Source organism: Rhea americana, unplaced genomic scaffold, assembly GCF_003343005.1.
Source record: "Rhea americana isolate MKP2758 unplaced genomic scaffold, rheAme1 scaffold_257, whole genome shotgun sequence".
NCBI lineage: Eukaryota > Metazoa > Chordata > Aves > Rheiformes > Rheidae > Rhea > Rhea americana.
In genome coordinates, this window is record NW_028186376.1 from 1,065,996 (window position 1) to 1,078,518 (window position 12,523).

Sequence of the window (12,523 nt, forward strand, 5' to 3'; positions counted from 1 at the left end):
GAAATTGACTATTTAATTTAGTTGGGGGCAGAGAAGAGGAGAGGAACTTCAGAGGGCCCTAGGCAACCAATGCAATATTGCAAGGGAAGAAAAAAAAAAAAAGAGCTACTCTTACTCTTACATTCATCATTGGAGCAGAATTGTCCATTAACTGAAACTTGAATTTCTTAATTCAGAAAGGTATGCAACATTGTAAGACATATAATGAACAGAAAATACAGGTCATTACATAAAGCTGCTCTGCATGTAGAATTTGAGGTTCAACAATGATGCTACATACCAGAACAGAAGGTGATGATACCAGAGGGTATTTAAAGAAGAATGCTAACTGGCACAAGAAAGCACTCCAAAAAACATTTGCATCTAAAACCAAGAAACATTGTAAAAATATCCTAAACATTATTGCGAAGGTAAATCAAAAAATTTTGTTCTCTTTGGATTTAATTGCAAGAATAAAGGCCCATTCAATGAAAATAAAAAGTCAAAATTGTTAAAAGATATTAATTTTCATAGTTCAAAATTAGATGGCAGACCTTTGTGTTACAGGATATCACTGAGACTGGGATATTAATTGGATTCAGGAAGAATGTAGTTATGAACAATAAAAGCACCCAGAACCCTTGGCTAAGGATAAAAAATTTGAACGATTATGAAACAGATGTCTACGTATTCAAATTAGAATGGTACTACGTATTAGAAATGGACAGATCTAAAATAATCTAGAAAAAAGGTTTTTGTATCTTCCTCTGCAGCCTCCGAATTGATGATTGTCAGAAAAAAAATTGAATGACCTAATACATAGCTATGTTCTGTAAAGACAGGTGACTTTTTTTCAGTTTATTTCACATGGTTTGGTTAGTGTCTGGACTTTTGTAAGCATTTCAGTGAGCCTCCTTAACTGTAATGGAGAGAGTCTTTTGAATGTCTTGAATAACTGGGATGAGAGACATCTGACATAATGAAGCTGCTCTGTCTTATGGTGAAAGCATCTTTAGTTGTTTGAACTGTTAAAATCTGGTGCTGTTTCTCTGTGCCACACTCTATTTTAATAAAGGGAATTCATCCTGTTGGATCTTCGCTAAGAAAATCTATTGCTTTAGTAGTTGACTGTATTTGACTTATTAGAGATTGTCCAAATTGCAATTTTATTTCACTTGCAACTGTCATGTAATTCTGCTACTGGAGAAATGGGACATGGGGGCAGGAGGAGTAGTGGCAGAGAAGGGAACAATAGTCTAAAAGGTTGATTGAACACTTTGATTCACATTCTTGTTTGCTTTCTATTCTGTATTTTCCACTCATTACAGCTGAAGAGCTTTGGAACAGAATTGAACAAAATGAAATCCTATTTCACAAAGGAAAGTAAAATCCTGGCTCACAATGGAAAAGTGACATTGTATAGCAAATTGTTGCAGAGCTCACAGGTAATGTGCCAGGTGACAGTAGAGGGTTAGGTTTTTAAGAATAATTTCTACCRTATTTCATCCATGTTTAATAGAGTATAAACTAGGACCATCAAGTTCAGAAGCATTATGTATGTGTAGATTCTCTTGACAGTTTCCTTCTTATTAAATGTGTTTCCCTTTTATTTATACGCAAAAATGTAAAACATTGGGACAATGACTCTTTTCTTGCACTTATGCTATAGGAACCTTCTACCTAAGGGTTTTGTCAAGTGAAGTTACAGAGGAGGAGAAAAAGGAGTGTTACTGGAAATGCTATAAGAAGCAATCTCTTTAAACTGTAGTAATGTGTATTAGTAACTAACAAGGGACTGTAGAATAATGCATTGGGGTAGGTGATAGGAATTTGTATGTGCTAAAAGCTTGAGAAATGTATTTAACTACATCTCATCCCTTTGTAATAAAAGAGGGAAGATAAACATCCTGTGCTTTCCTATTACTTTCTTATGTTACTGCCTTAATGTCTGTCAGTCTGCCTCTTCATTCTAATGACAGATTGCATCAACTCCTTTAATTAGTCTCTTAGCGAGCAAAGATTCATGAGGTGGTCCCAGATGATGTGCAGCTTTTTTTAAAAAATGCCATTGAGATGTGTAAAAACACATTGCAAAAGAGTCCAATTTTTGCATCTCAGGAACAATGGGAGAAACTACAGTCAAGAATAGCAAAAATGGATGAAATTCTCAAGGAGGCAGAGAGCTGTCTTGCTGCTCTGGAAGCAGGTAAGTATTTCCAAACCAGTGACTGATATGCTGCTTTCTCAACTAGTCCCTTTATTTTTCTGTAGAGCTGAAGTTTAAATGATCACTTCAAGATCCTGTGTTTGGTAGTTGCTTGGAATTTTAAAATTCTTGTGTTACAAGTAATCTGTTGGGCTTAATCAGCTTCATTCATGACTGCTGACATGTCTTATGGGAATTTCTTACAAACCATGCAAAGATTAGGAGTATATCTGTGCTGAGTGAAATATAGAATTGTAATTGTAGTCTATGAACATGTAACCACGTTGGCTAAATCTGCTAGTGCAGCTGCTGTGACAGCACACAGTTTGAAACAGCTGCAAAACCTGCCAGTGACCCTGGCAGAGAGTCAAGGCTAAGCATTGTGCTCTTGGACTGTACTGTTTTCAGTATCAAAGCTGGGTGATTCAAACTTGTTCAGCTATGTTCATGCAAGTTTATAGGCAATACCTGGGACTACAGCATAGCGATGCCCTGTGTATTTTTTCTTTTGTTTCTAATGAATTTAAATTTGATGCCTTACAGTGCAATTTGATTTCCACTTATCAGCTTTGAAACTGTATAATAAAATGAATTCTAGTAATTATTAGTGCTAGAATTTCTGAGGTTTTTGATAGATACCCTTCTTGGCTTCTTTTACATTTTTTTTCCTTAGCTTATTTTCAAATTCTGACTATTACAGAACCCAGAGACAAACAAAATGGAATCTAAATATTAGATCTGGGAGTTCTGACATTTTTTTACTACAGATTCTGGCTGGGAAGAATGTGAAGCAGACTGCAATGATGAAATGGCAGAATGGGAGTCCGAAGGGAGAAATTTAGAGGAAGGTAATGGTACCTGCTGAACTACATTTTGTTTAGAAATTTCAGAGATGATGATGCTCCACACTGCTTCCCCCCCACCCCCCATCTTTAAGTTTGATATGAATACAAAAATCTCATTGGGTACAGCAAAGCACACAGACATTAAAGTATGAAAAGGAATCATATCCCCCACCCCCCACCCCTGAGAGAAATAGAATTTAGAACCTGGAACAGRGTAACTTGAAGAGTGTGTGCTGGCACACACCCAGCATTTAGACTGTTCAACGATTACTAACCTTTGTTGATCACATATCTATATCCAAGTAAGATTAACAGCCATCAAGTTGGGTTCTTTCATGTTGTTAAGATCAACGACAGCATAGCAAGTTAGGATTTTCTCTGCTGCTCTGGTCTGTCATAGTATTTTATTTATTTATTTATTTATTCTTAGAATTGAAAACCCTCAGAGCCCAAGAAGAGGAACTTCAAAGGTAATACCTAAAGAGGATCTAAGGAGCTTTAAAAAATCACTGCATATTCAGGTTCTAGAGATTTCTTTTTCTTTTTTAATCAGTGTGCTTTGCTTTCTCAGGAGCACCTGATGTAATTATTATATCTTTGCAGAGATCTGTCAGATCTGGAGACTCAGAATGAGCAAGTGCTTGCTGAGATAAACCATCTACAGAAGAAAGAAAAAAGCTACCAGGAACTCCTGGAGGCATACAAGTAAGAGAAGGACCTTAGCTATCTAGTTTTTTTGTTGTTGTTGTTGTTCTGAGTCCTCATATTTGTATATTAACATTTTTATTTTGTTTTTACTTTTTATTTAATTTGGCACATCTTTGGATGCCCAGGATGAGCAATAAAGATTCAGTGAACTTCAATGTGACACACTTTAATTAAGGATTTTGTAATGATACTCGTATATATAGTCTTTCTACATTCAACTATCTTCCCATTCCAAAATGAACATTTTAAGAAGATGGATTTCAGGTCTTCCCACAGTTTTATGTTTATATTTTCCACAGTTTTTATGTTCCATTGGGAAATGAGAGGATAGTTGGTATATTATGTAATAATTGTAAATGTACTTAATACTCACCTTCATCTTTCAGTTAATTTTGGTTGGTTGGTTGAAACTTAGCTTTTTTTTTTCTTTTTTTCCTTTTTTTTTTCTTTTTTTCCCCCTTTTTAGCTTCACTGAATGGGAGATTAGTGAATGGAGTGATCAGCAGGCCATCTTTACTTTTCTTTATGATTCTATTGAATTCACAGTAGTCTTTGGATCACCAATAGGTAAGTTGCAAAATTTGTAAGTTTTTGCTTTACAAATTTGAAAGTTTAAATAGTTACATAATAAAAACACAAAGGCTCTTAGTCTATGAAGACACTAACGGGAAATAGAACAAAATTATAGCTTGTAAACTGAGAGATATGATCAACTGGGACTTAGGATATGGGTTTCAGTGCTTTCTATAAAATTCAAAATGTTTCAAAATGTATACATTATTACCTGTTGCTGAAGAGGAAGAGCTTGTGAGGCTTTGAATAATTGAAAGGGTTCCAAAACTAAGTATGGAAATAACTACTTGTTAAATGCTATTTATTTATCTTTTTCTCAGATGGTGATGTTTTTGGTGAAAATCCCTGCAGAAAAATAGTTAGCATGAGCTTTGAATCTCTCTTGGATGGTAAGATTTTTCTCAAGTAGCTTGAAAATAGCTCCTCTGGTTAACTGTTCTTGGGATGATATCTGTAGATTTGTGTTTTATCTGCCAGTGCATTACTGTCTGGTTTTGAAAAGACTGCTAGCACATATTCGTTTTTTATGTTACAGAAGAAAAAGCCCCGCTTTCCTCACGTTTAGTCCAAAGACTCATCTTCCAATTTATTGAAAGTCAGGGATGCTGGCAGGAAAGGTGCCCCACTCTACACTACTTGCCCCAGGTAATGTTCTAGGAAAGCCTATAGCACTTTGGAAAGGTGGGGAGATTTTTCTGTCACAGAGAATAAGGCTGATGTTGAAGAAGAAAAATACATTTTGTTGAAAGCTTCATCAATGCAAACCAAAATCAGCTTTATAAATGAATAAATATTCTGAGATATGAGGGGAAGAACCTGTTCCAGAAGACAAGAGTCCTAAAAGCTGTAATTTAAGTATGCTTTTGCTAGTCATTGAGAAAATTTGATTATACATGAACATTGATTCTAAACTATGTTTTCTTCACTGCTTGTTGTATTGATGTCTGCCTGCCTTAGTGATTTTTTTTAATCATTTTTTGTGACTGGTACAAGTAGAACTAAAGAATTGAGTTGAATACCATCCTGCTCCCTAAAGAATTAGTGGTTTAAATTGGCAAAACAAAGTTGGCATTCTTGCATACCTGTGTACCCTGCTGACAGTGCTAGAGGGAGAAACTTAGGCCAACAAATGTTTTTGTTGTTATGCTTGTACAATTTCATTTCCACATTCAAACTGAGATAGCAGGTAAACTACATTTTTTGTATACTTTCCAGCATAAACTGCATTTTCAAATGTCATAAAGTTTCCTGACCTGATTTCCAGTGTGATTGCTTTTCTAATTGCCCACTTAGGTGCTTCATGACATCTCCTTGGTTGTGAGTCGTTGTAAGGTCTTAGGAGAGGAGATTGAATTTCTGGAGAGATGGGGTGGAAAATTTAATCTTCTAAAGACAGACATCAATGACACAAAGTGAGTAACTTGATATATAATTTGCACCAGTCCTTCAAAAAGTGTCTGTAGAGAATCACAGACAAAACTTTGAAATATTTTCAAATTGATTTTCCTGATTTATGAAACAAACTTAGAATTATGGAACCGAAAGTGAATTAGTCCTGCTTCCAGTATGTTTTATGTTAACCACAAATCATTGTTGATTACTAGTCTATATTCTCCATTTTTAGTTTTTAAAAGTTCTGCTGTGATTTATGAATGAAACAATCTGTCAGGAAGGTTGTGGTTTTGTATTCTAATTCAGRGTGGAAAGGTACTTTTAAGCTTATCTATAAAATTAGTCTTAGGCTATGTAGGAATTCTTTAGAAATTAGTGAGGTTGCTGCATCTGTTACATCATGTGTTTTCACATCTGGAACCTAATTCTAAGGGGTTAGCAGTACATTTGAACATTTTGTATTGATTTTTTTTTGTTTGTTTGTTTTGTTTGTTTTTATTTCTCATACAGAGTGAAGCTTTTGTTCTCCACTTCTGCAGCTTTTGCCAAGTTTGAATTGACCCTGTCTTTGTCTGCTAACTACCCATCTGCTTCACTGCCTTTTACTGTCCAAAACCAAATCGGGAATATTGGGTGAGTTCAGCGAAAAGGACCACTCCATATAACTTAAGTTTCAAAGTGCAGGGATAGTGAATTAAATGTTCTATATCCTCTCAAACTCATGTGTAATTTTATCTTTTCCAGAGATGAGGAAATTTCTGCTGTTCTGTCCAAGGTACCACTTGGTTACCACTATTTGCGGAGAATGGTCAGCTTGATTCATCATAATCTCCTCCAAGATTCCAGATGATTCACATGCAGGACTGAAGGTCAATATCAAACTGGATATCCCTTGGCTCTACTCTTACAAGAATTTACAGCTGTCTCACTGAAATAGGAATGCTGTTAGACGAGATTTGTAAAGAGTTGTGAAGCTAATAATTTGTTGATATCCATGACGCTCAGTRTAAGCCCCAAGCTTCCCTTTTAGACCAAAGGATAAATGCAGATGTCCCTAAATTGTAGGAGGAACAGCTTCTTTTGTCTTATTAATCCAGTCTGCTGATTTTGACCTCCTTCTATAGTCTTCCCTAGTACGGATATTCTTCTGAAGTAGCATGTCAGTTTTGTTCTGGATGGATTTACAAAGCTCTTGTATAAAGCAATGATCATTTTTTTCCAAATTTATGTGACTGGAATTTACTACTTTCACTCTTATCACTCCACTACTACTTAACATTCTAACATACCAATACTACTTTTTTTTAAATCAGTTTCCTGGAACTTCTCCCCAAAAATTCAAAAATTATATTTGATTAATCAGAAGCCAGACTAATGTAGAATAACTAACCAGTTAGCCTGTCAGAATTGGACTTGTCATGAAGACAGTCCCCCTGTACCTAACTAGAGACTTTGCAGTACAGCAGACTCAAAGACATTGAGTTGAAGCTGTGTAAGTCCTTCCAGTTAGAACTATGTTCAGATCTTCTGTGTATAGCTCTGTGTCCAGTGCTGATCTGTTCCTTGTTTCTGGTACACTGCCTGAGTTTGTAATGAGTTAGAACTGTAGTGAGGAGACCAAGCTATTTAAAGTTAAGAGGTATCTGTGAGATTCAGTGCAGTCCAGGTTACCTTTTTATAGTCTGTAATGTAGGCTGAGCAGCTGGTACTGAGCTAACCTTTACTGAATTTTTGGTGTTGCAGTGCCTAGCAATTCTTAACTCTCCATTCAGTGTAGGTAACTGGCGATTTTTTGTATCTCTGCAACATACATTGATTTTAAAATATTTTCATGTGTGTTTATATATTTTTGTCTCTTTGATTTTCCTTCTATTTGGAAGGTGGAAGTTCATTAAAAATTTGAATTATCACTATTTCTTCTTCTTTTTTCTTTCCAATTGTGAAAATTAATTGACGGAAAACTTGCCTACTACTATTGAAATACCTTTGATAGCTCTTTGAGAGGACTTTTTGTAATATGAACTTGCTTTCTTTTTTTTCTCTCATTTCCTAGTGTTAGTCTTTTATGACCTGACTCTTGCAGGAGATTTTTATTTTTGAATATAGCACCAAAGTCTCAAATGACTTGAATGCTATACCTAAAATAACTTTCAAGTTTCTTAAGCACCAGTAGAGGGTGCTCCAGTAGTACTTCACAAGCATTATCCTGTTTTTATGTTTTAAGTTTTCTTTCAGCATGTTTCCTAGTCTACCAGATAAAACAAATGAAAAAGCCATGCATATGCAGCATTAAATGATTAAAATTAAGTGCTGCCACAATTTTATGTTCAATTTTTACTGTACAGACTTCTTTAAACTCCTCCTAGGGCTTTAGCAGTTAAAGCCTACAGCCTGACTCAATCTATAGGCTAACTTCCCATACCTTTGTAGTGCCTCAGACTGGATGTATTACTGTTAAAATTTCTAGAGGTAATATATTTACAAAAATTATATTATATTGCAGGTCAAATTTTGATGAGAACTCAATTTCTTAAACCTTTTCACACATGGTGCTTATTATAACCAGTGCTCAATCAGAAATCTGGAGATCTTATATAATTCTTATTTCTTGCAGCAATCCACTGCGATTCAAGGTGTAAAACTGAGATTACATCCCAAGTTATGGTTGTACCTCTTTAAGGATATGGGGGAAAAGAAGAATTGAATTACTTTTAAAGAATTAGTAAGTGTGAATGCCAAGAGAATGTCAACTCTATCCAAGTTTTAGTATGTTATGGGAAAACGGAAAATGATCTTTTATGGCCAAGTATTGCTGACTTGGGGCTTATATCTTTCTGTATGTATAAATGCAAAAGCTTTTATTCGCTTGTGGTCTTTGTTTTGTCTTATTAAATACATATGGAAGTGCATATTAAATTGCTTGATTGGTAAAAGGGAAGACTTCCCCTTGGTTGAGGATCGGGTTAGAGATCATTTAGGGAAACTTGACATCCACAAATCCATTGGCCCTGATGGGATGCACCCAGAAGTGCTGAGGGAGCTGGCAGATGTTATTGCTAGGCCACTCTCCATCATCTTTGAAAGGTCATGGAGAACAGAAGAGGTGGTTGAGGACTGGTAGAAAGCCAGTGTCACTCCAGTCTTCAAAAAGGGCAAGAAGGAGGACCCAGGGAACTAGAGACCGGTCAGCCTCACCTCCATCCTTGCAAAGGTGGTGGAACAGCTCATCCTGGATGTCATCTCTATGCATATGGAGGAAAAGAAGGTGATCAGGAGTAGCCAGCATGGATTCACCAAGGGGAAATCCTGCTTCACCAATCTGCTAGCTGCCTATACTAGAATGACTGGCTGGGTAGATGAGGGGAAAGCAGTGGACATTGTGTACCTTGACTTCATCAAGGCTTTCAGCACTATCTCTCATAACATCCTCACAGGAAGTGTGGGTTAGATGAGCGGACAGTGAAGTGGACTGAGAACTGGCTGAAAGGCCAGGGAGCTGTGGTCAGTGGTGCAGAGTCTGGTTGGAGGCCTTTAGGTAGCGGTATCCCTCAGGGCTCAGTACTGGGGCCAATCCTGTTCAATTTATTCATCAATGACTTGRATGAGGGGACAGAGTGCCTCCTCAGCAAGTATGCTGATGATACCAAGCTGAGAGGAGTGGCATCAGAAGGTTGTGCTGCCATTCAGGGAGATCTGCACAGGCTGGAGAAAGCAGGTGGAGAAGAACACCATGAAGTTCAACAATGCCAAGTGCAGGGTCTTGCACCTATGGAGAAATAACTCTATATACCAGTACAGGCTGGGTCTGACCTGCTGGAAAGCAGCTCTGCAGAGAAGGACCTGGGAGTCTTGGTGGACAACAAACTAACCATGAGCCAGCAGTGTGCCCTTGTGGCCAGGAAGGCCAATGGTATCCTGGGGTGCACTGGGAAGACTGTTGCCAGCAGGTCGAGGGAGGTGATCCTGCCCCTCTACTCCGCCCTGGGGAGGCCTCATCTGGAGTCCTGCATCCAGTTCTGGGCTCCCCAGTCCAAGAGAGACATGGGGCTACTGGAGAGAGTCCAGCAGAGGGCTACAAAGATGATCAGAGGGCTGGAGTATGTCTCCTATGAGGAAACGCTGTGAGAGCTGGGCCTGTTTAGCCTAGAGAAGACTAAGAGGGAATCTTATYGATGTCTGTAAGTATCTGAAGGTAGGGTATCAAGAGGATGGGGCTGGACTCTTTTCAGTGGTGCCAAGCTTACAGGACAAGCGGTGATGAGCACAAACTGAAACACAGGAAGTTCCACCTCAATACAAGGAATAACTTTTCTAGGGGAGTGACAGAGCACTGGAACAGGTTGCCCAGAGGCGTGGTGGAGTCTCCTTCTCTGGAGACATTCAAAATCTGCCCGGATGCAATCATGTGAATGTGCTCTAGGCGACCCTGCTTGAGCTGGGGAGTTGGACTCAATGATCTCCAGAGGTCCCTTTCAACTTCAACCATTCTGTGAAAAGGTGAAAAAATGAGGATGTAGTTACTGTGCATGATTAGTAATATTCTCCTTTTATGTTCCCAATCTTAATTTTCATGGGAAATATCCTAAAGTCTGGATAGTGGACTGAAACACTAGTGAGAGAACATGTTTAGACAGCATACAGCAATGTTTTAAGGACTGTCTAGAAGTAAAATGAGTGATTGATTAATTTTACAATTTAGAATAAGAGGAAATTATAATCTAGCACTAAAGCAAGTATTAGTTTAGAAACCAAAGGAAAATTCAGACATTGAATCAACCTTTTTGATGTACCTGTCYCTCCAAGTCCAGAGCATCTACCATTTGCAAACCCAATTCTTTAAAGGGCATCATTGCTTCACACTGTTAAAATACCTTAATATTTCTACATGCGAACTCTGCAAAATATATCGTAACTTCTCTCCTTGCAGTCCTACTGCAAGGAGACAGCTAAATTTGATATCCTGTTGCTGTTAAGTACTACGGGAAAAAGACTTCTGAGTGGGAAAGGGATCTCTAAAGAGGCCTTTACATCAGGCATGCCACTCTGAAGGTGGGGCAGGTATATTCAGGTGCCCTATTAGATGTGGAAGATTTAATTACCTATTAATAGCTTAGACTTTTGTACTTATGGCATAAGCTCATTTGTTTTATTACTATAACTTTTATTCATGAAATCTTAAGATACCTACTCAATGACTACATTACAGTTGGAGAGGGGCAATAAAAAGTATTTCCTTGGGTGTGAGACTCTGAAGTGCTCCATGTATTTTAGTCCATACTGTGTACTTTGATATCTAACTACATGTATATTTCTGTTGAAATCTATAAAAGTTTATTTCAATATTTTTAATCAAGAGTTGGTTTTGTTGTCTTGTTAAGTCACCTGAAGCTCGCTTCAGGTCTCTCTGAGATTCTAGAATAAAAAAGCCATTTTCTGCCATCAGTTGTAAACTCCCTTTAGCCTTTTTGACCTACTGCCTGTTCATAACACAGCCAGCTACAGGATTTCAATTACAGAATCACAGAATGGGTAAGGTTGGAAGGGACCTCCAGAGATCATCTAGTCCAACCTCCCTGCTCAAGCAGGGTCACTTAGAGCAYGTTAGACAGGGTTGCATCCAGGCGGGCTTTAATATCTCCAGAGAAGGAGACTCCACAACATCTCTGGGCAACCTGTTCCAGGGCTCTGTCACTCTCACAGKGAAGAAATTCCCACTCACATTCAGGCTGAACGTCCTGTGGTTCAGTTTGTGCCCATTGCCTCTTGTCCTGTCACATGGGACAACTGAAAAGARTTTGTCCCCATTCCCTTGACACCCTCCCTTCAGGTACTTATTGGTAAGATCCCCCCTCCATCTTCTTTTCCCCAGGCTAAACAGGCCCAGCTCTCACAGCTGTTCCTCAGAGGGCAGATGCTCCAGCCCTCTGATCATCTTTGTAGCCCTTTGCTGGACTTTCTGCAGTAGCTCCATGTCTCTCTTGGACTGGGGAGCCCAGAACTGGACACAGGACTCGAGATGAGGCCTCCCCAGGGCGGAGTAGAGGGGCAGGATCACCTCCCTCGACCTGCTGGCAACACTCTTCCTAATGCACCCCAGGATACCATTGGCCTTCCTGGCCAYRAGGGCAYKTTGCTGGCTTATAGTCAATTTGCAGCACAAATGCCAATTGTGTGCTGTTCTCTTGGCTTTTGCTTCTGGGTTAGCAAAGGTCAGTAGGAACATCATATAATCATGTTGACATCTTGATCTGGGGGTTTCTTCTGTTTATAAGTCTCAATATGTATTTTGAGTGTTTCTTTACATGTGTTTTCATACTATAGGCACAAACACCCCAAGGCTTAAGGACAGGAAACCTTTTTTTCTTCTGTAATGTTTGTAATAGTGAGGGGTCTTTTTGTTTTTTTTTTTTTTTTTTTTTTTTTTGGTTTGGTTTTTTGCCTTCTGTCACACTCAGCATTTATGATCTTAAGTGCCCTGCTGGGATGGGGTCCTCTATGGCTGCAGATTTCTCTTTCAAACATGACACATAGTTAGTTATCCCTTCACCATCCAGGATGGATTAGATAGCTACACGTAGGCAATAGATTCTCTAAAAATCTATACGGATAAGCAACAGATTTTCTAAAAATATGGAAGCCCAGAACAAGTGCATGTTCTTTTCATGCCTTGCTTCAGCAGTGAGGTGAAACCCTGGCTGAACCTGATGTGTGTCCTGACCCCCTTGTCCATGTTTTCGGTGTTCAGTGGTAGCTGAGAAGCAACTGGAAAGTCTTGAAATCCTGACTCCAGCAGGCCTTCCTGAATCCAGTTTTGTAAGTG

At 38.4% G+C, this 12,523-nt stretch overlaps 1 protein-coding gene across 5 annotated transcripts in view; it reads left to right on the plus strand.

The window, feature by feature from the left end:
• Window positions 1–8,612, plus strand: part of KNL1 (kinetochore scaffold 1) — a 31,333-nt gene extending 22,721 nt beyond the window's left edge. For 4 of the 5 annotated variants that reach the window (XM_085307371.1, XM_085307373.1, XM_085307372.1 and 1 more), the window contains exons 16-26: window positions 1,308–1,424; window positions 2,098–2,185; window positions 2,953–3,033; window positions 3,461–3,500; window positions 3,634–3,735; window positions 4,205–4,305; window positions 4,632–4,700; window positions 4,847–4,956; window positions 5,605–5,723; window positions 6,214–6,336; window positions 6,448–7,613. In XM_085307371.1, coding sequence (XP_085163497.1) covers window positions 1,308–1,424; window positions 2,098–2,185; window positions 2,953–3,033; window positions 3,461–3,500; window positions 3,634–3,735; window positions 4,205–4,305; window positions 4,632–4,700; window positions 4,847–4,956; window positions 5,605–5,723; window positions 6,214–6,336; window positions 6,448–6,553 — 1,056 coding nt within the window. In that variant the 3' untranslated portion in view covers window positions 6,554–7,613. Of the gene's footprint in view, window positions 1–1,307; window positions 1,425–2,097; window positions 2,186–2,952; window positions 3,034–3,460; window positions 3,501–3,633; window positions 3,736–4,204; window positions 4,306–4,631; window positions 4,701–4,846; window positions 4,957–5,604; window positions 5,724–6,213; window positions 6,337–6,447; window positions 7,614–8,317 lie in introns of those variants that run through there. The other variant, XM_085307369.1, reaches the window with a different exon arrangement.
• The last annotated feature ends 3,911 nt before the right edge of the window (window positions 8,613–12,523 follow it).